This window comes from Triticum aestivum, chromosome 4A (genome assembly GCF_018294505.1).
Source record: "Triticum aestivum cultivar Chinese Spring chromosome 4A, IWGSC CS RefSeq v2.1, whole genome shotgun sequence".
Classification (NCBI taxonomy): domain Eukaryota; kingdom Viridiplantae; phylum Streptophyta; class Magnoliopsida; order Poales; family Poaceae; genus Triticum; species Triticum aestivum.
The window spans coordinates 607,684,666-607,712,358 of NC_057803.1; the positions used below are offsets into that span (position 1 = coordinate 607,684,666).

General features: G+C 42.0%; 1 protein-coding gene across 2 annotated transcripts; it reads left to right on the forward strand.

The window, feature by feature from the left end:
* The first annotated feature begins 20,820 nt into the window (after positions 1-20,820).
* LOC123087494 (sucrose nonfermenting 4-like protein) lies at positions 20,821-27,582 on the forward strand. Of its 2 annotated transcripts, XM_044509512.1 has the most exons (14): positions 20,821-21,377; positions 22,102-22,189; positions 22,516-22,695; positions 23,096-23,230; positions 23,308-23,367; positions 24,126-24,215; positions 24,758-24,889; positions 25,411-25,555; positions 25,647-25,820; positions 26,026-26,089; positions 26,251-26,320; positions 26,971-27,088; positions 27,180-27,269; positions 27,303-27,582. In XM_044509512.1, coding segments are annotated over exons 1-14 (1,494 nt in total). In that variant the 5' UTR covers positions 20,821-21,231; the 3' UTR covers positions 27,305-27,582. The 2 variants fall into 2 exon arrangements, with proteins under 2 accessions (XP_044365447.1, XP_044365446.1); XM_044509511.1 differs by having other exon boundaries at positions 27,180-27,582.
* The last annotated feature ends 111 nt before the right edge of the window (positions 27,583-27,693 follow it).

Here is a 27,693-nt window from a genome sequence, read left to right on the forward strand (position 1 = left end):
TTTGTGGTTGCAATATGAATCCTCGCATGTACCTATACAGGTACAGTGAGGATTCATGTTGACTATTTAGATTATACACAAAAAGATCAATGATGACCAATGTATATTTTTGATGTTTTTACTAAACAAAAGAAATAACTGCTTCCATTAGCAGTAGCGTTTTCTCCCAAAACATGTTGTAGATAAGTTAGCTATAGCGCGTTTTCTATACGTGCGCTACTGCTAGTTCGAGTTAACCACCCCCCGCATCAAAATTTCGCTAAGTCCTCCTTTCCCCCCATCGGCATGTTCCCCTACTCCCTGTCGCCGCCGCCCGAGCCCGAGCGCGCCTGCGCCCTCACCGCCGCCGCCGCCCGCCCTCAACCTCACCGCCGCCGCTCTCGACCACACTGTCGCCGCCCTCGACCTCACCGCCGCCGCCCTCGACCGAGCCTGCCGCCCAGGACCGCCGCCCTCCTGATCCCGAGCCCGCCCTCGCCGCCCCTCCGTCGCAAAGCACCTCCCCGCCACCGTCTCTCCCTCTGTAAGCCCCCCACCCCTCCCCAACCCCCTCTCTCTTTGCTTAGTTAGTAGATGATTTTAGTAGTAGTAGATGTTAATTTAGGGTTCATAGATAATGATTTTTAGAAGTAGTGGATATTAATTACTAGTAGTGATGGTAAACTAGTTGTATAATTAGCAGTAGTACATGTTAATTAGTAGTAGATGTAGTAGTTAGATGTTAATTAGTAGTAGTAGATGTGCTAGTTTCTTTCTATTTATAGTAAGTTTATATTTAGTAAGAACTAGTTGAATTAATAGAACTAGTTTAGTTTTAGTTGAACTAGTTAAGTTTTAGTTGAACTAGTATAGTAAGTAAATTAATAACTAGTTGAACTACTTCATTTTTAGAAAGAACTAGTTTTTTTTCTTTTTATACTAAGTTTATATTTAGTAAGAACTAGTTGAATTAATAGAACTAGTTGAACATGCCATATTAGGTGTTATTTTTTAGTTTAAGCAATTATTTCATGTTTTGGTTACACCCCCGAGTGGCCTATGTTTTGCCGGAGTGTTGATTAATTTCCGTTCCGGCAAATTTCAGCCGCTCGATATGTCCTTTTTTAGCAAAGGTCATGCCGGATTTTTCCGTGAATTCTGGCATGACTTGTGCTAGAATATGTGGGAAATATCGAGTGGCCTGGATTTTCTTTGAAAAATAATGATCTAATTTAGGTTTTTTAGTACATATATTTAATTGTACAAGTTTAATCTTTGAATTATGAACGTAGGAAATGTCGTACTCGGATGACGATAGTCTCCTGGGGGAGTGCAGCTGGTGCCACGACGATCGAGGTATGTGCGACACGTTCATTGAGCTGGACAAAGATCGGCGCTTCAGCATTAAGCTCGAGGAGACCTTCGATGTTGAAACGGTACGCAACAACGACAAGTGTTTTTTTCGTAATTAAGCATGACTTCAACTATTTCAACGTCTAATTTTCATATTTTACAATTCGACTAGCTTATCCCATGCCATGCAAGACGCTATGTCTTGGAGAGGATGGGTTTTGAAGACCATAAAAATTTTCAAACAAAGAAAATACACCTAAGGACCCATCATGATATTGATTTTGAAGTAAATCTGTATAATTCTCAGAGCGTAACCCATTTTGGTTGTCAAAATTGGGAAGCACTTTGCAAAATGTATGGTTTTTATGAGGGTATGATTGTCACCATGGATCTTGGTCATCCTGACATCGAGCAAGACAATATGGACATTTGGGTCCTTGTTGATATGCTTCCGATTCTACTGCAATGTGAGTTTCTCAAACATAGTTATTAACTAATTTATATTGTTTATTTCAAAATAGTTGACAGCTCATTTCCATTGACAGCTTATTTTGAATCTTCAAAGAATGTGCAGAAGATGGTAGACAAAACCCACTACACTGATGGCTCCGAATTAACTTATAAGGAGAAAAATCATCTGATTGCTTATTGTACTTTTTTTGAGAATTACAATACTTATTATCGTACTCCTCCAAATTATGGTGAATACGTGCCACTAATGCACGTGTTGAACCACAATAACTTCTATGGAGATACCCTGGTAAGATATTTTACTATTACGACATCCGTGCATCTTTTGCATACTTCTAAAACTAGTACATCATTGCTAACTACGAAGTTATTACTATGTTTTTCAACAGAAAATCCCGATGGATTGTGTGCCTCATCTGATGTATTACAATGGTCGCCTTGAAGTTCTGAACCTACAGCCAGGTCATCCTACGGATCTCACCTGTGCATATCGAATTTCTGAAACCGGTGAACACATGCTAATCAAAGAGTGGAAAAATGTTTGGACATTCGTAAGGAGGTTCTTGGAAGCAACATTAAGCGAAAGGCAAGAATTGGAGACAGGATAATCTGCATTCTCCATAATGGAGAGCGAGGGGCTATCTTGTTTTTTGCTATTTTACCTTAGAGAATATAGTAGGTCCTAAGAGAATGTAGTAGGTCCTATGAGGAACAATATGTTTATTATGTGATACAATGTGTTAGAGTTGAAGATGTCAGGAGTACTTGTGATTACGACTAGTGACCAATGATATGATGATGATGATGATAAGTTGTTAATGATATGATGATGATGATGATATTTATTATATCATTGGGTGAAAGAACCGCGGATTAGTTTCAAATGGATGTCCGTCCACTTGAAACTAGTCCACACGGTTCTTTCACCCCGTGATGTAATAACTCGTGATGATGTAAAAACAATTTATAAATTCCTGTTGTATGAAAATTTGTGTAAAGGTGTACGAATACAACATGAAATAAAAAAGAAATAAAATACGAAATAATAGTAGCAGCGCGGGCAGAGAGAAGCGCTACTACTAATTACCAGCAACGCTCCTCCTGGAACTTGCTGCTACTAAGTCGATTTAGCCGTAGCATGGGTGGAGGCACACTACTGCTATTCGTTAGCTATAGCGCCTTATCAGTAGCGCACCACCCCGCGCTACTGATAGGTCTAAAACTCGCGCTGCTGCTAGCCTTTTCCCTAGTAGTGTGAAAATTAGATTTGGGTTTAAGGGTTTTTGGATGCACAAGTAGCATCTCTACTTGGTGCAGAATTTTTGGCTAGCAAAGATGGGGGGCAAGCACCACATGTTGAAGTATCTATGACAATATAACTTCTATGTGACTATGAACAAACATAAATCATTACCTTGTCTTCCTTGTCCAACGTCAACAATTTTGGCACAATCACAAAAGATTTCCATGATAGTGTATTTGATCATGAGCATAATATTTCTTTCTCTCAAATTAATTTAAGTGAAGCAAGAGATAATTTCTTCAAAAATATTAAAGCACACCATGCTCAAAAAGATATAAGTGAAGCACTAGAGCAATTCCATAGAAAAGAGCTTCATTGACGGGTTGTCAATGCCGCTTACCTAGCCTCCGTGGTAACTATTTGAGGACTCTATTTTATTTAAAAAAAATCAGATCTAAGCATTTTATTAAAACAACAAGCAAAATGAAAATAAAATGGCATTCTAAGAATGGCACACATCATGTGAAGAAGCAAAAACTTAGGCTCAACCGATACTAACCGATAATTGTTGAAGAGGAAAGGTGGGATGCCTATCGGGGCATCCCCAAGCTTAGATGCTTGAGACTTCTTGAAATATTATCTTGGGGTGCCTTGGGCATCCCCAAGCTTGAGCTTTTATGTCTCCTTAATTCTTCTCATATCACGGTTTTCCTATATCTCAAAAGCTTCATTCACACAAAACTCAACAAGAACTCATGAGATAAGTTTGTATAAACCAATGCAAAAACCTTATCGTTCCCTACTGTAGAAAATCACTAAAATTATTATTCAACATTGCATACTAAATGCCTCTGCATATTTAATACGCCTATCCTCAAATAGAATCATTAAACAAGCAAACATACGCAAACATAACAACAATCTGCCAAACCAGTACAGTCTGTAAAGAATGCAAGAGTATCAATACTTCTTAAACTCCAAAAATTATGAAACTTTACCACACTGTAGAAAATTTGCCAGATATCATTTTGCAAAAAGTTTCAATATTTTATCACATTCTTACTTTTCTAGGGAATTTTTGCAACAGCAGTAAACTTTCTGTTTTCAAACAGCAACATGTATACTTGCAAAATAAGCATGGCACAGGCTATCATTGCCACTTTTATTGAAATAAAAGATTCAAAACATTATTCTAAATAAACATCAAGAAAATCATAACAAAATAAAATGACACTCCAAGCAAAACATATATCATGTGACGAATGAAAACATAGCTCCAAGTGAGGTTACCGATAATGTTGGAGACGAAAGAGGGGATGCCTTCCGGGGCATCCCCAAGCTTAGTTGCTTGGGTATTCCTTGAATATTTCCTTGGTGGTTCCTTGGGAATCCCCAAGATTAGGTTCTTGTCACTCCTTATTCCCCTCATATCGATATCTCACCCAAAACTTGAAAACTTCAATCACACAAAACTTAACGGAACTTTGTGAGATAGGTTAGTATGATAAAGAGCAAACCATTCCACTTTTGGTACTGTCAAAGACAAGATTCATAATTGTTCTCACAGAATGCCTACTCTATCATATCATTTCTACAATTTATATTTTGCAATATAAGCCATAGAAACTAGAAAACAAGAAAACTATGCATTGAAAACAGAATCTGTCAAAAACAGAACAGTCTGTAGTAATCTGTACATAAACCATACTTCTGCTACTCTAACAATGATGAACAATTAGGACAACCTGAGAAATTTGTCTATTAATCTTCTACAAAAAGAATCATCATTTTATCACACTCCTTTTAAAAATGAGAATTGTTTTCCTGAGCGCAAAAGTTTCTGTTTTTCGGCAAGATCAAAGCAACTATCACCCAACAAGATCCTAAAGGCTTTACTTGGCACTTTATTGAAACAAAAGCAATAAAACATGATTACTACAGTAGCATAATCGTGTGAACACATAAAAACAGTAGGTAAAAGTGTTGGGTTGTCTCCCAACAAGCGCTTTTCTTTTATGCCTTTTAAGCTAGGCATGATGATTTCAATGATGCTCGCATAAAAGATAAGAATTGAAACATGAAGAGAGCATCATGAAGCATATGACTAGCACATTTAGTTCTAACCCACTTCCTATGCACAGGGATTTTGTGAGCAAACAACTTATGGGAACAAGAATCAACTAGCATAGGAAGGCAGAACAAGTGCAACTTCAAAGCAATCAACACATAGAGAAGAAACTTGATATTACTGAGATATGTAAGAGCATAAGTTCCTTACTCATAATAATTTTCAGAAACATCATGAATGGATTCAACAATATAACTCTTTTCATGATGCACAAGCATAGAATATTTATCACACTTTATGGCATACATGTTATCATAATAATCATCATAGATAGGAACTTTATTGTCATAGTCAATTGAAACCTCTTCCAAAATAGTGGATGTATCACTAAATAAAGTCATGACCACTCCAAATCCACTTTCATCAATATTGTAATAAGATTTAACACCCTCCAAAATAGTGGGATCACTACTACCTAGAGTTGACACTCTTCGAAACCCACTTTTATCAATGTAATCATCATAAACTTATCTAAAGTAGAATGAATCAAAGGATCATATTCATTAAGCAAAGCATCCCTAAGCTTAGGGCAAGCATTATTTCCAGCAAATAAATCTTCAAACATATCATACTCATTAAACATAACATCCCCAAGCTTGTGGTTTTGCATATCATCACAATCATTCTTATCAATAGCATGAATGGCACCAATAGTATAGCAAACATTATTATGATATTCTTCCAAGCAAGTGCTAAAAAGATTTTCAAGATCATAAGGGATATCATTGCCTTCCCAATCATAATCATTACAACAAGTGGTAGGTATCACAAAATCATACTCAATATCATCATCCTCCATCAACATATTTGATTCACTTTCATGAGGCACAATGGTGATAGGAGCAACATTATTTGGGAGAGATAACTTTATTCTTTCTTATTTTCTTCTTCCTAACCACATCATGTGTGGGTTTAATTAATTCTTTCAAGCTTCTTGTTGAAGAGATTGATTGGATAGGAAGCTCCTCCTCATTACCTGATTCATCATAATAAACACTAGGAGGGTATTGGGAAATATTTTCCCTTTCATTAGTACTCTCTTCATATTCTATTTGTTTTCTTGTCTTTAGATAGTTGGCAATATAAGGATTCTCAATGCAATTTACCGCACAAAACATATAAATTTCCTCTAGATCAAAATCAAGATATTTCTCGGGATTTGGAAAACCCTTAGTTATATGTTTCATTTCTTCATACCCCAAAAGAAGACTAAGCTCTTTATGATTCTCAAGGGAAATCAAGTTATCACAATTTTGGACATGATTTGATCATGAAACAACTTGCATTGGAGATTCAAATGACCACGTTCATTGCAAAGTTCACAAGGATGGCGAAAAAATTACATCTTTCAGCACAATCATCTAGCCTCTCTTGCAACTTTTTCATTTCTAAATATTTATGCTTCTTACAAAATCTATCTTCCCTTTTTGGTGTGCAAATGCATTCCCAATTCACTCTGCAAAAATTGACATGCTTATACGAAACATTTTTGTCATGACTTGTGCAATCATCATTAGCATTTTGGATATTCAAAGAATTTATACTAACAACATTGCAATCATGCTCATCATTTAAATATTTTGTGCCAAACATTTTATTGACTTATTCTTCTAACAATTGAGCACAATTTTCCGAACCATCATTTTCAAGAAAGATATTATAAGATGATCAATAATATGATGCAACCTCAATTCCATTTTCTGTAGTTTTCTTTTATGAACCAAACTAGTGATAAAACAAGAAGCTAAAAAGATTTGATTACAAGATCTAAAGATATACCTTCAAGCACTCACCTCCCCGGCAACGACGCCAGAAAAGAGTTTGATGTCTACTACGCAACTTTATTCTTGTAGACACGTGTTGGACCTCCAAGCGCAGAGTTTTGTAGGACAGTAGCAATTTTCCCTCAAGTGGGTGACCTAAGGCTTAGCAATCCGTGAGAGGTGTAGGATGAAGATGGTCTATCTCAAACGACCCTGCAACCAAATACAAGAAATCTCTTGTGTCCCCAACACATCCAATACAATGGCAAATTGTATATGTGCACTAGTTCGGCAAAGAGATGGTGATAAAAGTGTAATATGGATGGTAGAAATATATTTTTATAATCCGAATAAATAAAAACAACAAGGTAGCACTACAAGAAACCTGTTAATCCATGACGGATTTTCGATGACAATGTGGAAAACTGTCATGGACGACCTGGTACAGCCCCGCAAGCCCGCTAAAAGCCCGTTGAAGCCCGCCTAACCGTTCCCATATAAAATGAGAACCCTAAATGCTCCTCCTCGGCCCCTCCTCCCTCCCTCTCAGCAGCCCCCTCCCTCATCTCCCACAGAACGCCGCCACCCACCACCTCTTCGCATCCCTCCTCCCATAGCTCGCCGCTGGCACTTGCCCTCCCTCTCCCTCACCTCGCAGCTCCGGCAACTACCAGATCCGCCGAATCCCCCACCCATCCATCCCTCTCGCAACAAAATCTCTCTCTCCCTGGTTCAACCACTCATGCCGAGACCAACGCCGGGCGATTTCGATGACGTCCGCCACCACGAGCTGTTCTCCGACCCCTTCGACCTCCAGTTCGGCTGGATCCGTCGCTCCCGGTCTCCGGCGCTCGCCCGCGACCCCTAGCCATGGCTAGGGTTTTGGCTGCGGCATCATATCCAACGCTGCGCATCTCCGGCGGCTCCTCTCCGTCCACACAGTGCCTCTTTGTCCACACCGACCCCTTGGAAATCACCTTGTGGGCTGCGCGGTGTTGTCGCTGTCCAACATCCAGCGGCGGGCGACCAACCCCTGGGTCGTCGTCGGAAATGCCTTCTTCTCTACCAAGGTTAGCCCCTCGTCTCACCCAGACCACACTAATCCATCGCTGATGCCCCCTGACCCACCTCTCTTGATTTGGTCTGATCCCCCTGTGCGTGCGTGCAGGAAGTGTTTGAGAGTCCCCCTGTTTGTGATCTGTTTATGAGTACTTGGCATTCAAGGAGCAGCCTGTCGATGAGCAGTAAGTGTCAGCATGAAATCATAGTAGTCGTAGGTAAATTGTTCATTCTACTTGTAGTGAATAACCTTATGAATTCATTCTCTCTGTCTTTACAAAAGTTCCAGCAGGAAATTTGTGCTTGAGCTTGATTGATCCACTACTTCACATTCTGTCTTTGGGTTCAGAGTGTGTTGCTGACTCGCCCGATTGATGGCCTTTTTTTAATGGCGGATGTATTTGAGGGAGGCAGTGAGTAATATACCAAGTTACAATCTTATTGATGAGTTTTTTCCCAATCTCTATATACCAAGTTACGATCTTATTGATCCGTTAATCCCCTTTGTTCCTATATAGATAGTACTTGATGATGCACGTGTATATCGACAGTCGCTTCACCTTTGTTCCTATATAGATTGATAACAAAGGTCCAAATTGTTAGTGTCGATTGCCTAGTGTGGCTACTGCTCTCTCTAACTATACGGGTGTGTTGAGTGTGCGTGTTGGCAAGGTGGTGCCAGTTGTTATCGGTGCGGCAGCCGGTGTGTTGTGTGTGTGCTTCCTCTCTGAATCTTTAACACTAAGATTTCTCTGAATTTCTTATGTGTCTTGTACACTGCAGGGTACCAAGTAGAGACAAAACGCTGCACTGTGGTATGTGGCCTTCTATCAAGATCTAATTCAGTTTAGATTTCCCCCCTAGGTCTTGGAGACATGATTTCTGCTACTGTATTAATATGTCAACATGTTCTATTTAGAGTTTTCTCTCTAGGCATTTATTTTTCTATCCTTGTTGCCTTCTGCAGCCCGGTGAATATCTACTCCAGAAATAAGTTTAATCCGAATCTAAGAAGAAAATTATATTGTTACATTGTGGCAGTCCTACAGTAAGAATACAGATGTTTAAACCTGTTTATTTGTGTACTGCACACATATATTAGTGAGTCAATTTAGAGTAGTAGTACTATCATTGGTCGTGCACCTACTAGTACTAGTAGCAAGGCCACGTGTTCGCTCACTCTATATCAACCTGGAGGCACAAACCGAGCTAGCACTTGCGAACACAATGACACAATGCATTTTTTCTTTAACTCCTTTGCTCCATCACTAGGTCGCCCTCCTCAATAGTGCTCCTGACAAGTGATCCTAAATACTCTTTCTTGATTTTATTCCTCTCTTTTTATTTTGATAACTTGACACTCTAATTTTCTGACTATGATCTCTTGTTTTCGGTATGCAGGTCTAGGTAGCTTCGTAACAGCCATGGCGCACAATAGAGCTTCAGAGGGCGATCGCGATGGCCGTTATTGAACTGAATCACGGTCAACCAAGGGTTACTTCTCTATTGAGCGATTCGGCATATTTGGATTCCACTACTATGATTTCTCTGTTATTTCCATTCGCTGGCTCAATAGCTACTGAACTGCACCTATTTAGTTGATCTAGTTCAGAGTTACGCATTTTTCACCGGGGTGTGATTCTCAACTAACTTATTTGGGCCCCATGGATCTTGGTGGTTAATTTTATATCCTTATGCACTCGAATCAAAGTAAACCTATACATCCTAACCACCATCTCAGTACCTCTTAACAGAACCATTTGCCTCTTATTTCTATAGATCTATTAGTCGCCATGGCTCTTAGTTATTTTGCATGCCATTTGGAGTTAACTTGGCATGTAAGTGTTGTTCACTATTGTAAATATTTAGTTCCATGTGTAAACTTGTTGAGATATTAACATTAGAAGCTTACACCAGCTAGGTCGACGAGCGGTGGCTCCGCGCCGTGGATATCGTATGTTGGTGATGCATTTTTTGTTGGATTTATATGGCCTCAAATGCTGCTGCTATAATACTTGAGTTCTGCAATGTATGTTCTATTATGTTGTCACTTATAGGTCAACTTGATTAGACTTCCATTTGACACATTTCTATTTGGATTAATTTGTAGCAACCTCAGGTTTATTGTTGTTTTATACTAGATACTTTGTTATTCTCATTTGTAAGCACAATAAGATTTAAGTATATTGGAAAGCATGTAATTTGTTTTTTAAGTTTCTTCTACTATCTATTCATTTCTACAAATGTCTAATGCTGTTGTGAATATGGTAGGTATGACTGGGTAGCATGCTACTTGCTGATGTCCATCACAATCCGCCATGACATATAGTTGCCATCAGGAGAGTCGATGACAAGAACACGAGTGGCAACCTTATAGTTTATATGTTTTGATGATTTAAATTGGATTGAATCAGTTCCTAATCCTTCCTCTGTGATATATTGTGTCAATATATGTTGTATATTATCATTTCATGGAGGATATGATAAATTGCTTCGGAAATATTGTACCTTGAAAATATTTGTGTAATGTATGGTGTTTTGGAAAGATTGTTTTGGTCCAAAATTCGCATTATAATTTACAGGACATGTTTGCTGAAAGTGTATTTGATGAAAATTGGTCTGAAAGAAATGGATGGTACCATATTTAAATTCATCCTAAATCCATGACGGTTCTTGTGACAAAAAATAGTGTCCACGTAGGTGGCCACGTCATTCTTTCCGATCAATCTACCCTAGAGTTCGTACTAAAATAACACGAACCTATCACTACAAGAAATCTGTTAATACGTGACGGTCCTTAGCTGTCACAGATCAAGCAAAATCTGTCATGCGTGCCCATCCATGACGGACTTCAAATCTATCATGTATATCGCGTCATAATTTGAGATCGTAGCTACCATGACGGTTCTTGGCCGTCATGGAACTGCCTCAGGCCCGCCCAAGCCCAAACTAGGCTGTGACAGAACATACCGTCATGGACCAATGCCACATGGAATGACGTGGCCACCTACGTGGACACTATTTTTTGTCACAAGAACCGTCATGGATTTAGGATGAATTTAAATATGGTACCATCCATTTCTTTCAGACCAATTTTCATCAAATACACTTTCAGCAAACATGTCCTGTAAATTATAATGCGAATTTTGGACCAAAACAATATTTCCAAAACACCATACATTACACAAATATTTTCAAAGTACAATATTTCCGAAGCAATTTATCATATCCTCCATGAAATGGTAATATACAACATATATTGACACTTATATAACAGAGGAAGGATTAGGAACTGATTCAATCCAATTTAAATCATCAAAACATATAAACTATAAGGTTGCCACTCGTGTTCTTGTCATCGACTCTCCTGATGGCAACTATATGTCATGGCGGATTGTGATGGACATCAGCAAGTAGCATGCTACCCAGTCATACCTACCATATTCACAACAGCATTAGACATTTGTAGAAATGAATAGATAGTAGAAGAAACTTAAAAAACAAATTACATGCTTTCCAATATACTTAAATCTTATTGTGCTTACAAATGAGAATAACAAAGTATCTAGTATAAAACAACAATAAACCTGAGGTTGCTACAAATTAATCCAAATAGAAATGTGTCAAATGGAAGTCTAATCAAGTTGACCTATAAGTGACAACATAATAGAACATACATTGCAGAACTCAAGTATTATAGCAGCAGCATTTGAGGCCATATAAATCCAACAAAAAATGCATCACCAACATACGATATCCACGGCGCGGAGCCACCGCTCGTCGACCTAGCTGGTGTAAGCTTCTAATGTTAATATCTCAACAAGTTTACACATGGAACTAAATATTTACAATAGTGAACAACACTTACATGCCAAGTTAACTCCAAATGGCATGCAAAATAACTAAGAGCCATGGCGACTAATAGATCTATAGAAATAAGAGGCAAATGGTTCTGTTAAGAGGTACTGAGATGGTGGTTAGGATGTATAGGTTTACTTTGATTCGAGTGCATAAGGATATAAAATTAACCACCAAGATCCATGGGGCCCAAATAAGTTAGTCGAGAATCACACCCCGGTGAAAAATGCGTAACTCTGAACTAGATCAACTAAATTGGTGCAGTTCAGTAGCTATTGAGCCAGCGAATGGAAATAACAGAGAAATCATAGTAGTGGAATCCAAATATGCTGAATCGCTCAGTAGAGAAGTAACCCTTGGTTGATCGCAATTCAGTTCAATAACGGCCATCGCGATCACCCTCTGAAGCTCTATTGTGCGCCATGGCTGTTACGAAGCTACCTAGACCTGCATACCGAAAACAAGAGATCATAGTCAGAAAATTAGAGTGTTAAGTTATCAAAATAAAAAGAGAGGAATAAAATCAAGAAAGAGTATTTAGGATCACTTGTCAGGAGCACTATTGAGGAGGGCGACCTAGTGATGGAGCAAAGGAGTTAAAGAAAAAATGCATTGTGTCACCGTGTTGGCAAGTGCTAGCTCGGTTTGTGCCTCCAGGTTGATATAGAGTGAGCGAACACGTGGCCTTGCTACTAGTACTAGTAGGTGCACGACCAATGGTAGTACTACTACTCTAAATTGACTCACTAATATATGTGTGCAGTACACAAATAAACAGGTTTAAACATCTGTATTCTTACTGTAGGACTGCCACAATGTAACAATATAATTTTCTTCTTAGATTCGGATTAAACTTATTTCTGGAGTAGATATTCACCGGGCTGCAGAAGGCAACAAGGATAGAAAAATAAATGCCTAGAGAGAAAATTCTAAATAGAACATGTTGACATATTAATACAGTAGCAGAAATCATGTCTCCAAGACCTAGGGGGGAAATCTAAACTGAATTAGATCTTGATAGAAGGCCACATACCACAGTGCAGCGTTTTGTCTCTACTTGGTACCCTGCAGTGTACAAGATACATAAGAAATTCAGAGAAATCTTAGTGTTAAAGATTCAGAGAGGAAGCACACACACACAACACACCGGCTGCCGCACCGATAACAGCTGGCACCACCTTGCCAGCATGCACACTCAACACACCCGTATAGTTAGAGAGAGCAGTAGCCACACTAGGCAATCGACACTAACAATTTGGACCTTTGTTATCAATCTATATAGGAACAAAGGTGAAGCGATTGTCGATATACACGTGCATCATCAAGTACTATCTATATAGGAACAAAGGGGATTAACGGATCAATAAGATTGTAACTTGGTATATAGCGATTGGGAAAAAACTCATCAATAAGATTGTAACTTGGTATATTACTCACTGCCTCCCTCAAATACATCCGCCATTAAAAAAAGGCCATCAATCGGGCGAGTCAGCAACACACTCTGAACCCAAAGACAGAATGCGAAGTAGTGGGTCAATCAAGCTCAAGCACAAATTTCCTGCTGGAACTTTTGTAAAGACAGAGAGAATGAATTCATAAGGTTATTCACTACAAGTAGAATGAACAATTCACCTACGGCTGCTATGATTTCATGCTGAAACTTACTGCTCATCGACAGGCTGCTCCTTGAATGCCAAGTACTCATAAACAGATCACAAACAGGGGGACTCTCAAACACTTCCTGCACGCACGCACAGGGGGATCAGACCAAATCAAGAGAGGTGGGTCGGGGGGCATCAGCGATGGGTTAGTGTGGTCTGGGTGAGACGAGGGGCTAACCTTGGTAGAGAAGAAGGCGTTTCCGACGGCGGCCCAGGGGTTGGTCGCCTGCCGCTGGATGTTGGACAGCGACAACACCGCGCAGCCCACAAGGTGATTTCCAAGGGGTCGGTGTGGACAGAGACGAGCTGCCGGAGAGGCGCTGTGTGGACGGAGAGGAGCCGCCGGAGATGCGCAGCGTTGGATATGATGCCGCAGCCAAAACCCTAGCCATGGCTAGGGGTCGCGGGCGAGCGCCGGAGACCGGGAGCGACGGATCCAGCCGGACTGGAGGACGAAGGGGTCGGAGAACAGCTCGTGGTGGCGGACGTCATCGAAATCGCCCGGCGTTGGTCTCGGCATGAGTGGTTGAACCAGGGAGAGAGAGATTTTGTTGCGAGAGGGATGGATGGGTGGGGGATTCGGCGGATCTGGTAGTTGCCGGAGCTGCGAGGTGAGGGGGAGGGAGGGCAAGTGCCAGCGGCGAGCTATGGGAGGAGGGACGCGAAGAGGTGGTGGGTGGCGGCGTTCTGTGGGAGATGAGGGAGGGGGATGCCGAGAGGGAGGGAGGAGGGGCCGAGTAGGAGCATTTAGGGTTCTCATTTTGTATGGGAACGGTTAGGCGGGCTTCAACGGGCTTTCAGCGGGCTTGCGGGGCTGTACCAGGTCGTCAATGACAGTTTTCCACATTGTCATCGAAAATCCGTCATGGATTAACAGGTTTCTTGTAGTGTATTCTTTCTGATCGATCTAACCAAGAGTTCGTACTAAAATAACACCAAAGCAAATTCAGATTCATAATACTCAATCCAACACAAAGAACTTCAAATAGTGCCCCAAGATTTCTACCGGAGAAACAAAGACAAGAACGTGCATCAACCCCTATGCATAGATCACCCCAATGTCACCTCGGGAATCCGCGAGTTGAGTGCCAAAACATATATCAAGTGAATCAATACGATACCCCATTGTCACCACGATTGCAAGACATATAGCAAGTGTTATCAAATCCATAAAAGTATTCAATCCGATAACAACGAAATCCCAAAGGGAAAAACTCAATTCATCACAACAAGATAGAGAGGGGAAAACACTATATGATCCGACTATATTAACAAAGCCCGCGATACATCAAGATCGTGACATCTCAAGAACACGAGAGTGAGATTAAACACATAGCTACTGCTACAAACCCTCAACCCCGAGGGTGGACTACTCCCTCCTCATCGTGGTGGCCGCCGGGATGATGAAGATGGTCACCGGTGATGATTCCCCCCTCCGGCAGGGTGCCGGAAAGGGTCTAGATTGGTTTTAGGTGACTACAGAGACTTGCGGCGGCGGAATTTCTGATCTAGGTTAACCCCGAGGGGTTTTGGAATATTTGGGAATTTATACTACAAAGAAGGGGTACGGGAGGCCACCGAGGTGGGCACAACCCACCTGGGCGCGCCCTGGTGGGTTGTGCCCCCCTTGGGGCACCCCCCAGGTGCTGCTCTGGCCCATCGGCAGTCTTCTGGTCCATAAAAAATCCACAAAAAGTTTCGCGGTGTTTGGACTCCGTTTGATATTGATTTTCTGCGATGTAAAAAACAAGCAAAAAACAGCAACTGCACTTGGCACTTGGCACTGGGTCAATAGGTTAGTCCCAAAAAATGATATGAAGTTGCTATAAAACGATTGTAAAACATCCAAGAATGATAATATATTGGCATGAATAATTCATAAATTATAGATACGTTGGAGATGTATCACATATCTCAAGAACACGAGAGAGAGAGAGAGAGATTAAAGACATAGCTACTGGTACAAACCCTCAGCCCCGAGGGTGGACTACTCCCTCCTCATCATGGTGGCCGCCGGGATGATGAAGATGGCCACCGGAGATGATTCCCCCCTCCGACAGGGTGCCGGAAAGGGTCTAGATTGGTTTTCGGTAGCTATAGAGCCTTGCGGCGGTGGAACTTCTGATCTAGGTTAACCCCGAGGGTTTTCAGAATATTTGGGAATTTATAGGGTAAGGAGGGGGCGCGGGAGGCCACCGAGGTGGGCACAACCCACCTGGGCGCGCTTGGGCTCCCAGGCGTGCCCTGGTGGGTTATGCCCCCTCGGGGCACCCCCAAGGTGCTTCTCTGGCCCATCCTGGGTGTTCTGGTCCATAAAAAATCTCCAAAAAGTTTCACGGTGTTTGGACTCCGTTTGATATTGATTTCCTACGATGTAAAAAACAAGCAAAAACAGCAACTGGCACTGGGCACTGGGTTAATAGGTTAGTCCCAAAAAATGATGTAAAGTTGCTATAAAATGTTTGTAAAACATCCAAGAATGATGATATAACGGCATGAATACTTCATAAATTATAGATACGTCGGAGATATATTATGGCATTTCCATAGCCATTCCGAGATATATTGCCATGCAACTTTCCGCCGTTCAGTTTATTATGACACACTCCATCATTGTCATATTGCTTAGCATGATCATGCAGTTGACATCATATTTGTGGCAAAGCCACCATTCATAATTCTTTCATACATGTCACTCTTGATTCATTGCACATTCCGGTACACCGCTGGAGGCATTCATATAGAGTCATATTTCGTTCTAAGTATCGAGTTGTAATTCTTGAGTTGTAAGTAAATAAAGTGTGACGATCTTCATTATTATAGCATTGTCCCATGTGAGGAAAAAAAGAGGAAAGGCCCAAAAAAAGAGAGAGAAAAGAGAGAAGGGACAATGTTACTATCCTTTTATCACACTTGTGCTTCAAAGTAGCACCATGATTTCATGATAGGGAGTCTCCTATGTTTTCACTTTCATATACTAGTGGGAATTTTTCATTATAGAACTTGGCTTCTATATTCCAATGATGGGCTTCCTCAAATTTCCCTAGGTCTTCATGAGCAAGCAAGTTGGATGCACACCCACTTAGTTTCTTTTTGAGCTTCCATAAACTTATAGCTCTAGTGCATCCATTGCATGGCAATCCTACTCACTCACATTGATATCTATTGATGGGCATCTCCGTAGCCCGTTGATACGCCTAGTTGATGTGAGACTATCTCCCTTTTTTGTCTTCTCCACAACCACCTTCTATTCCACCTATAGTGCTATGTCCATGGCTCACGCTCATGTATTGCGTGAAAGTTGAAAAAGTTTGAGAACATCAAAAGTATGAAACAATTGCTTGGCTTGTCATCGGGGTTGTGCATGATTTGAATATTTTGTGTGATGAAGATGGAGCATAGCCAGACTATATGATTTTGTAGGGATAAGCTTTCTTTGGCCATGTTATTTTGAGAAGACATAATTGCCTTGTTAGTATGCTTGAAGTATTATTGTTTTTATGTCAATATCAAACTTTTGTTTTGAATCTTATGGATCTGAATATTCTTGCCACAATAGAGAAGATTACATTGATAAATATGTTGGGTAGCATTCCACATCAAAAAATTTGTTTTTATCATTTACCTACTGGAGGACGAGCAGGAATTAAGCTTGGGGATATTTTGATTGTTCCATGCTATTATATTACCCATCTTGGATGTTTTATATGCATTTATATGCTATTTTATATGATTTTTAGGACTAACCTATTAACCTAGAGGGTGAGTTTCTGTCTTTTCCTTGTTTTTGAGTTCCGCAGAAAAGGAATATCAAACGGAGTCCAATTGAGCTGAAAATTTACGGTGATTTTTTATGGACCAGAAGAAGCCCCTGAAGCAAAAGAGTTGGGCCAGAAGAGCCACGAGACCTCCACAAGGGTGGAGGGCGCGCCCTCCGGTCTTGTGGGCTTCTCGTGGACCCTCCTGACTTGTTCTCGATACCAAAAATTCCTATAAATATAGGAACCCCCAAAAATAAACCTAGATTAGGAGTTCCGCCACTGCAAGCCTCTGTAGCCACAAAAACCAATCAGGAGCCCGTTCCGGCACCATGCTGGAGGGGGGAATCATCACCGGTGGCCATCTTCATCATGCCGGCGCTCTTCATGACGAAGAGGGAGTAGTTCACCCTCGGGGCTGAGGATATGTACCATTAGCTATGTATTTGATCTCTCTCTCTCTCATGTTCTTGATTTGGCACGATCTTGATGTACCGCGAGCTTTGCTATTATAGTTGGATCTTATGATGTTTCTCCCCCTCTACCTTCTTGTAATGGACTGAGTTTTCTCTTTGAAGTTATCTTATCGGATTGAGTCTTTAAGGATTTGAGAACACTTGATATATGTCTTGCATGTGCTTATATGTGGTGACAATGGAATATTCATGTGATCTACTTGATGTATGTTTTGGTGATCAACTTGCGAGTTCTGTGACCTTGTGAACTTATGCATAGGGGTTGGCACATGTTTTCGTCTTGACTCTCCGGTAGAAACTCGGGGACACTCTTTGAAGTTCTTTGTGTTGGTTTGAATAGATGAAGCTGAGATTATGTGATGCATATCGTATAATCAAACCCGCGGATACTTGCGGCGACATTGGAGTATCTAGGTGACATTAGGTTTTTGGTTGATGTGTGTCTTAAGGTGTTATTTTAGCACGAACTCTAGGGTTGTTTGTGACACTTATAGGAATAGCCCAATAGATCGATCAGTAAGAATAACTTTGAGGTGATTTCGTACCCTACAATAATCTCTTCGTTGAGGGATTTTTACATGATCTAATTATGTTATCATTGTTGAGAGAACTTGCACTAGTGAAAGTATGAACCCTAGGCCTTGTTTCCAAGCATTGCAACACCGTTTTTGCTTACTTTTACTATTAGTTACCTTGCTGTTTTTATATTTTTAGATTACAAAAACCTATATCTATCATCCATATTGCACTTGTATCACCATCTCTTCGCCAAACTAGTGCACCTATACAATTTACCATTGTATTGGGTGTGTTGGGGACACAAGAGACTCTTTGTTATTTGGTTGCAGGGTTGTTTGAGAGAGACCATCTTCATCCTACGCCTCCTATGGATTGATAAACCTTAGGTCATCCACTTGAGGGAAATTTGCTATTGTCCTACAAAACTTTGCACTTGGAGGCCCAACAACGTCTACCAGGATAAAGTTGCGTAGTAGACATCAGCCATCATCTCCACTTTTGCGCAACCCCTTCCAACCGCCGCTTGGTCGAATACCGACACCACCCAACTTCCTCCCCTGCCCGGGCTCATGCTAGTGCACACGCGCAAGCTGGCCTGCGTTGTCTGGCTACTGGCCGAATCCAGGGGCCAAATCACTTTTTCCTTTCTCTTGAGGGCTTGTTTGTAAATTTACAAGGTGGGTTGTGACAACCCGTTAATGGTTGGCAGCTCCGCGCTGTCATAATTCTTGCCATGTCAAAGCGCGGGTCAACAGCGATCAGTGCCTTTTATCACGGAACCGTCACCTTAGGTGAAATTTGCTAATAAAATGTAAAGTGGTGACTTTTTTTAATGGCACCATGAATGTGATGGTTATGTGCTTTTCACTAAAGGAAAATAGATAGAGCGTATGTTATGGGGCAGGTTTAGCGGAGTAATATCCATTTCGTGTGGTGAAGGAGCTAAATCCGGCAGATTTCGGGCGCGACTAGAGGAATATCCATTTCGTGTGGTAATAAGGACACGAGGTTTGCCCAGGTTCGAGCTCTCCGAAGAGATAACACCCTACGTCCTGCTTGTATTTATTGCTTTGGATTGGAGTACAAAGTGCAAATGATCTACCCTGAAACTGTTGTGTGTCCTCTATGAGCCCTACCCTCAGTTTATATAGATACGGAGGGGCCTAGGGTTACAACATCCTAGTCGGCTACATACAAGGAGATCAAGTCTTCGACAAATCTAGCATCTTGGAGTACATGACAAGTCGTTGGGAGCCTTCCGTTTATAAATAAAGGGCTGCCCAACATGGTCCGCTCTTGAACCGAAATGGGGTCCTTGGCCCGACCCACTAGGGCGGGAGATGACGTAGTGAGAAAACCCATAGTCGGGACACCATCATGTGGCGTGTTATAAAGAAGTGAGGAGACTGATTGTCATGCCGATGATCGTCACTGAGGATGCTGGGAAAAGATCAGGTGAGGAGACTGTGGATCCAAGGTGATGACGGTTTTTGGTTCTATGGGGCACTGAGAGCGCACACGGGGGTTTTATAGATGGCGCGACTAGAGGGCTTCTGGAAAAAAGGGGGTGCTTACGTTACCGGACGATGGGGTTTAATGCGGTAGTATCGGTTTCGGATATCACGTTACAAATAAGTGAGGCACGAATTAAGGGCGAATGGACAAAAACAACATCACGAAGAAAAATATTGGCGATGAAAGGTGGACGGTGAGAGGAAGGGGTGATGTGGGGGAAGATATGGTCGAAAAACGCCAATAGTGATGTTACTATGGAGCAGGCCGGATGCGAGGGAGGGTCCATGAAATAGGTGAGGATGTCGGAACGATACTTCGTGTCCCATAGATCACATATATGATTGTTCCATGTTAACTCGCAGGTTTTCATTGGTTATACCCATGTTAGCTCGCGGAGTTAACATGGAACAATTCATGTATAGTATGATTCATGGAACATCAAGTTTCATTTCGGACACCTCATCTATTTCCTGGACCCTTCGGCGCCGCTCTATAGTAACGTAACTATTGTGTCACCCAATCATATATTCCTCCACGTCACTCCTTCCCCCTTCCATCCACCTCCCATCGCCAATATTTTTCTCACGGATGCCGTTTTTGTCCGTTCGTGCTTAATCCACGCCTTCGTTCTTTATAACGCGATATCCAAAACCGATACTATCGCATTAAACCCCATTGCCCGGCAATGTAAGCGCCCCCTGTTTCCCCGAGGCTCTCTGGCCGCGTCGCCTATAAAAACCTCGCGCGCGCCCTCGACGCTCCGGAAAACTAAAAACCACCGTCGCCTCAGATCTAGAGTTTCCTCACCTAATCCTTCTCGGGCCTCCCGGTGACCACCATCGGCTCATCGACCGGGTGAGGAAAGCTCCGCGAAGGCAAGAAGAGTTCGGGGAGGGACCTGCGAGAAATCGGCATATTAGGCAGGCGGGGAAGAAAGGACGGGGAAGAAGGTTAGGGTGTGAGCTGGACCTTGCGTGGAGTGAGGGCAGGAGGCGCAGAAGATCCTCGTGCCCGCCCGCCCGCCCGCCCGCTAGGTCTCCTTTTCAACCTTTCCTCTCCTCCTCCGTCCCCATCTCCGCCTCCTCCCCCTCACCGCATCTCCGGATCCCCCGCCGCGCCGCCCCACCGTCGTCGCCGCCGACCCGAGATCCCCCCCGCCGCCCCCGATTCGTACGGACGGACGGACAGACCGAGGGAGATGCCGGTGGGAGCGGGCCTGCGCGGGTGATCTCTCTCCCTCCGTCGACAGCACGCGCGTGGGGAGGGGAGGGGAGCCGTCGCGTGGGCAAGCCCGCGTGGAGGGGTCCCGTCCGTCCCGCGCCCGCCCGGCCCGTCCTAGGGTAGAAGAAGCAGCGGCGGCGGCGGCAGCGGCAGCAGCTCCGCCGCTCTAGGGTTTGCTCGCTCGGCCGATCTCGTCGTCGCGTGGCGCGACGGCTAGCAGGAGACGGATGTTTTCGCACGGCGCGGATCCCGCCCACGACGCCTCCGCCGCCGGCGGCGGCGTCGGTGTCAGCGCCGGCGGCCCGCTCGTCCACACCCGCTTCGTCTGGCCCCATGGCGGCAAGAGGGTCTTCCTCAGCGGTTCCTTCACCAGGTCTGCGCTTTATCCCTATCTCTCCACTCCATCTCCATATCCATCTCAATCTCTATCTCTATATCTCCATCCTGTCATCATATCTCCAGTGATTACTGAGTACACCTTTTCTTATCTATGTATTTATTCTGCAATTACTTTGCTCGCTCACTGCCCACAGCCGTTTCAGCTGCATCATCAGTTACCGCAGGGAACCAGGGACGCTGCAGTTTGGTTTCCAAAGGGATTAGTATTATTTTAATGCTGCTCACTTGATCGATATCTCTAGGAGCGCGGCACCGCCCTATCTTATCTTGTGTTTTGATTGGATAATTAATGATGGATAGATTATCTCCCTGCTCTCTTGCAAGGGGGGCTGTAGATATGTACGTACTATGGTTTATATCTGGGTGCACTGCATGGATTCGACCGTTGGGCTTACTCTGGTGGTGCAGCTTCCTTACCCCGCACGCTGTCTTAGTTGTTAGTTCACACATGGGTGAATCTGAAGGTGCATCTTCCCGCCTTAGCGCTTGTCTGTGGCGGGGTAGCGCCACGACAACAGAAGTTCGCATACTGTCCAGTCTTGCTAGCACGCGGAAACAAATGGAATTTCCAAAGAGGAACAAAATTGCACATGTTCCCCGTTCAGGAAAACACACAAAGGGAATTTGTTTTCTGTCGATTACTGCTTTTTAAATCCCATGATGTTTTTTATGCACCGTAACTCCCAATTTTGTCGTAGGTGGTCAGAGCATTTGCCGATGTCTCCAGTCGAAGGTTGCCCCACTGTATTTCAAGCTATCTGCAGCTTACCTCCAGGGATTTATCAGGTTCCCTTCTTTATCCCGTGCTAACTAAAATTGTTGTGTGCTTACCTTGCCAATTAGTTGGTATATGCTGAGATTTATTTCCTGTGTTGAAATCTCCATTCTGCTTTATAAGGTTGCTGTTTGAGCGATTGTCCAGCACGATGTTTTTTTTTCTTGATTTGCACATGATATAATAATATAATATTGGCTGCATTTGTACATGTAACTAGCTTATTTTTTATCTCATGTGTAATGTCACTTTTTGACATCTATAATGAATCATGCACGGCATATATGCAATGGAATTTCTAATGTGAGAACCTTCTTGCTTGGTTATTTTTACACAGTACAAGTTCAATGTGGACGGGCAGTGGAGGCATGACGAGGGGCAACCTACTATAACGGGAGAGTATGGGGTGGTAAACACTTTGTACTTGACAAGGGAATTTGACCACATAAATACTGTACTGAGCCCCACTACACCTGGGAGCAGGATGGATGTGGACAATGATAGTTTTCAACGAATGGTAAGTATCACTTATCTCGCCTAGTTGTGCGTGAACAGCCACACTATGTAGTCTACCTGTTCTTTTTATAACCGTCCTCTAAGCTTAATTGAAATGTTATGGTGACATATTTGTAAGCATACCTAAATGTATTACCATTTCAGTATTACAGCCTCTTGGAAAATATTATCTGCACAGGAGACAAGTGTTACTTTATTTCCTTGGATAATTTATAGAAAGCAATACTTGCTCCAATATATCTTGTTATCTGCATTCTAAAGTTCATGTACCCATGGAATGGTGGTTATATGGTAGTTCTCTGCTTTGGGATTCTACTAATTTCTTTGTTGAAGGTAAATAGAATATTTAGTTATGGAGTAGGGATGAAATTTACGTAACAATGACCTTGTCGTTACCTTAGGGTTCGTTGTTGGATGGTGCCCTTCAGGAAGGTTCTCCAAGAATTTCAGAGGCTGCTATACAGATCTCTAGGTGTCGTGTTGCTGAGTATCTGAATGCGCATACAGGCCATGACCTACTACCAGATTCTGGAAAGGTATGGGCAACCCAGCTGCTTGAGCGCTATTAATGGAGAGGTTTATTTTATAACATTATTATACCTTTTCAATCCAGGTCATTGCTCTGGACATTAATTTACCTGTGAAGCAATCTTTCCATATTCTCCATGAACAGGTATGAAATCTTACCTTCTAGAGCTGTATTGTTTGGTCTGTGGGAGGCATGCTAAATTGCTCTTCACTTTGCTTTATATCTCCTACCTAAATTTACATGAATTAGATGCTGTACATAAGAAAAAGAAATTACTTCACTCGTAGTCTCCTTACTAGTAAACATTATGTTTTTTCACAATTATCTATCTTTGGACCCTTCCCCGGACCCTGTGCAAGTGGGAGCTACATGCACTGGGCTGCCCTTTTATCTATCTCTGCCTGCATCTCATGATCTAATACTCGTACCATATGATGCTTAACTGTTCATAATTGCATTGGGACATAGAATTGGGAGAATCGAGACAGTTACGTACATTTTAGTAAATGCTGGCACATGGATTTACTTCTAAGGAATTGAGTGGAAACTGAACATTGCTTGTTTATTTTTTAAAATTATACTACTATATTGTGCTAATACAAGTGTACAGCTCAATACTGTTCATAGCTGATTGTAAGCGTTGGCTGCCCTTTGTTAGTAAAATTTATCTTATTTCACTAGCAACCCCAGTTATTGCTTATTGCTGTGTGGATCATTCTAGTCTCTGGGGTTAGTTTCTTAGCTAATAGTTGTGTCCTGGTTCTGCATGGTTAGAAACATAAATTATTTATCTTTTCTATGATCCAGCATTTCTGGCCCCTTGATAATCCATTGTTGCTTGTATCATGTATTGAAGTTACTGGCATGTTGTGAGAACATACACTGAATAGTGCACTTTGCAGGGGATTCCTGTGGCTCCTCTGTGGGATTCATTCAGGGGTCAGTTTGTTGGCCTTCTGAGCCCACTGGATTTTATACTTATATTGAGAGAGGTAATCTGTTTCAGCATTTACTCTTTTTTCTTAGCTTTTGTTGTATTATTTGACCCGGTTGATAGTTGCTTTACTTGTGTGATGTGTCATTCATGTACTCTGTAGTAGAGGCAAAATGTCCTGGATGTGTACTTCACTAGTAGTACATTGTTGTGGGTGGTGCCATACTGTTTATTCGAACAATCTTCCACTATGACAGTTTAATAACTTTGCGAATCAAGGCACTTGCTTCGAACAGAATTCTTCAGGTGTTATTACCGTCTTTGCGGAGGTAGTTGTGAATGGTCAATTTTCATGTGCCTTTTTAGTTGCTAGTCCACTGATGCTGTTCCCTAGGCCTGCTGGCCAGGGAATCCGTGTTTGTGGGTGATAGTTTTGCACACTATGTTTTTATTGCAACACCCTGTGTGCCAATGAACATCCATTCCTCTTGTTTTATTTACTTGATAAATTATAGTTTCTTATCATGTATTTTTTTTCCAGAAATAACCTGTATTACGTATTTTGCAAAATTATTTTGTAACATCTTGTTTTTGTTGCAGCTGGAAACGCATGGCTCAAACCTGACAGAGGAACAGCTTGAAACACACACTATATCTGCGTGGAAAGAGGCTAAGCGGCAAACTTATGGAAGAAATGATGGACAACTTAGATCAAATCAGCATCTAGTGCATGTAAGTTGGTACCAACATCTGGCTGAGAATTGGATTGCAGTTTTCTGTGCAGTTTGGGTTCAGTCTTATTGGTACTGACGTTTCATCTCAGAGTTTGGTTTGACAGACTTATTGGAACTGGTTTGACCAATTATGCTTGGCTTCATGGAATTGATAACCTTTGCATGCCTATTGTATAAAAATGAAATCATACCTTTTGATTTAATTTCATTTGGCGAGTCGTAGTTGGAAGTAGTCACTGAGAAGCGAGAACCCCTTTTGCCACCCACCATTTAGCACACACATTTAAATTTTAACCTTCGTTTAAAACTGTCCTTGTGAGCTTTGTGACCCATTTGCTCGAGTAAGTGTTTTAAGGCAGATGCAAATCAGCTGCTTAGCATGAATTTATTTCAATCACTTAAAATTTGATTGTTAATATTTTTGCCGTCAGTTTGTCTTGTTCATCCCCAGGTCCCTCATATTTAGTTACATTATGATTTATGTGGCAATGCACTAACACCAGAGTTCCTGTTGTCTAGGCCACCCCTTATGAATCCTTGAGGGGTATTGCCATGAAAATACTCGAAACTGGCATTTCTACAGTCCCAATCATCTATTCATCGTCATCAGATGGATCGTTTCCGCAGCTGTTGCATCTTGCATCCCTTTCAGGAATTTTGAAATGTAAGTTGTTGGCATCTTTATGATGAGTGTGACTTTAATATGCTACAAGCAGCCTATTGTGAGATTGCTTAGCAGAATATCTTGTTTTCAGGTATCTGTAGATACTTCAAGAACTCCACTGGTAGTTTGCCGATTCTAAACCAACCAGTATGCTCAATTCCGCTGGGTACCTGGGTTCCAAAAATTGGTGAACCAAATGGTCATCCATTGGCTATGTTGCGGCCTAATACATCTCTTAGCTCTGCCCTTAACTTGTTGGTTCAAGGTATGTTCTCTGTTCTCTTTGCTGCAACCATACCCATACCTGGGAAATGCATTACAAAACAAAGGTGCTCTTGCTTGTATCTCCAAATTCTAAGGCAGCTCTTGTGTTACTGAGGTTTAACACTATTCAACTGATATTCCATATGACAGGAAATTACTGTCTATATAATTATGCATAACTGATCCCTTATATTCTGTACATGCAGCTGGAGTTAGTTCAATACCCATTGTGGATGATAACGACTCGCTGATCGACACATACTCCAGAAGGTGCCGACACATGCAGACATACAGCATTCTTTCGGTTGCATTGTTTGCTACTACCTCTGTAACTAAATATAAGACGTTTCTGTAGTTCAATATTTAGTTGCAGAGGTAGTATGTTGCAGTTTTGCTGGTGACTTATGTATTGTGTTTCCTCCATTATGCAGTGACATCACAGCTCTAGCAAAAGACAAGGTCTACACCCATATTCGCCTAGATGAGATGACCATTCATCAGGTATGCTATAGTAGATATTAATGCCTATCTCATTCTCAACCAAGTTTTAGACTGAAACTTATACTTGAGTTTATTTGTCCAACGACTTTAGCTTCTGCTATGTGAAACTTGTTTATATTAAGAGTTGATATTTTGGGAATGAACAAAAATGTAGGCATAGTGAAGTTCTTCCTTTTGGAATTACAGTTACCTTACTGTTTTCTCTATCTGAATTGAAATCTGGATTGATATCCAAACTACCAAACTGTGCATACCATATAAAATTTAAAAATACTACCTTGTGGATATGATAACTGATTCTGGAATTCATTAGTGAAGCAAGGCCTCATTAGTTTGTAGCCCCAGAGGCAGGCAGTGATAAGTGCCCCTTTGTTTGGAGCCACGTATAGATGCTCCTTTGTCCAAGTACATATTTTCCTTTTGTCGTTTCACTTGGTCAGTTGATGCCACATATCCTATCAGTGCTTGTGAAATTTAAAACTGCAGCTGATGCTGCAGCGAACAGTGAAAAAACATACGTGAAGGGGAGAGCTGGTTGTTCCATAGTGCTATATAATTTCAAACATCGTTTCTCATGAGTTATGCATCTGTAAATCTGTTACCCGTCCAGATTTCATGGCTGCAGTATGAACACTTTCTTGTGTGGTCAGGCCTTGCAACTTGGGCAAGACGCGAATTCACCTTTTGGACTTTTCAACGGTCAAAGATGCCAGATGTGTCTTCGGTCTGACCCTTTGCTGAAGGTTATGGAGAGATTGGCTAATCCTGGTAAGTATTTTTCTATTGGTGTACCTGCACGAGTATTAATAATTGTTTGCTCCGTCGATTCACCGGATTCTCGTGTGCCTGTCATTACCAGGGGTGCGTCGCGTGTTCATCGTGGAGGCTGGCAGCAAGCGAGTGGAAGGCGTAATATCGCTGAGCGACATATTCAAGTTGCTGCTGAGCTAGCGAGAGCCCTGTTTTCGTTGGTTCCCGGGCAAGCGGTGCCAGAAGAGCTAGCATGCAAGAAAGAGATTGTGGAGCCAACATGGAGTTCTCTCTCTGGCTTGCTCTTGGACAAGAGAGTAGCAAAACAGATTGTAAAGTTTTTTTCCTTTGGTTGTGCCAACCCAACCCAACCCAACCCAACCCTCACCGTCCGTCTGTCTGTCTGTCGTAACCGAAACTATCTGGTGACTTTTTTCTCTTTAAATTTTATTGGATTGATTCCGCTGCTTGGCGAGATTAGTCTCCAAGGAGCCAGAGAATGGTCGTCTGTCTGTCTGCGTTGGTCGGTGTCGTTGGTCCGTTCTGTGCCTAGTTTACTAGAGAGAGGGACCCGTTCCTTGTTTCGGCATGAAAGAGGAGAGGGGGAAGATGATTATGGTCCG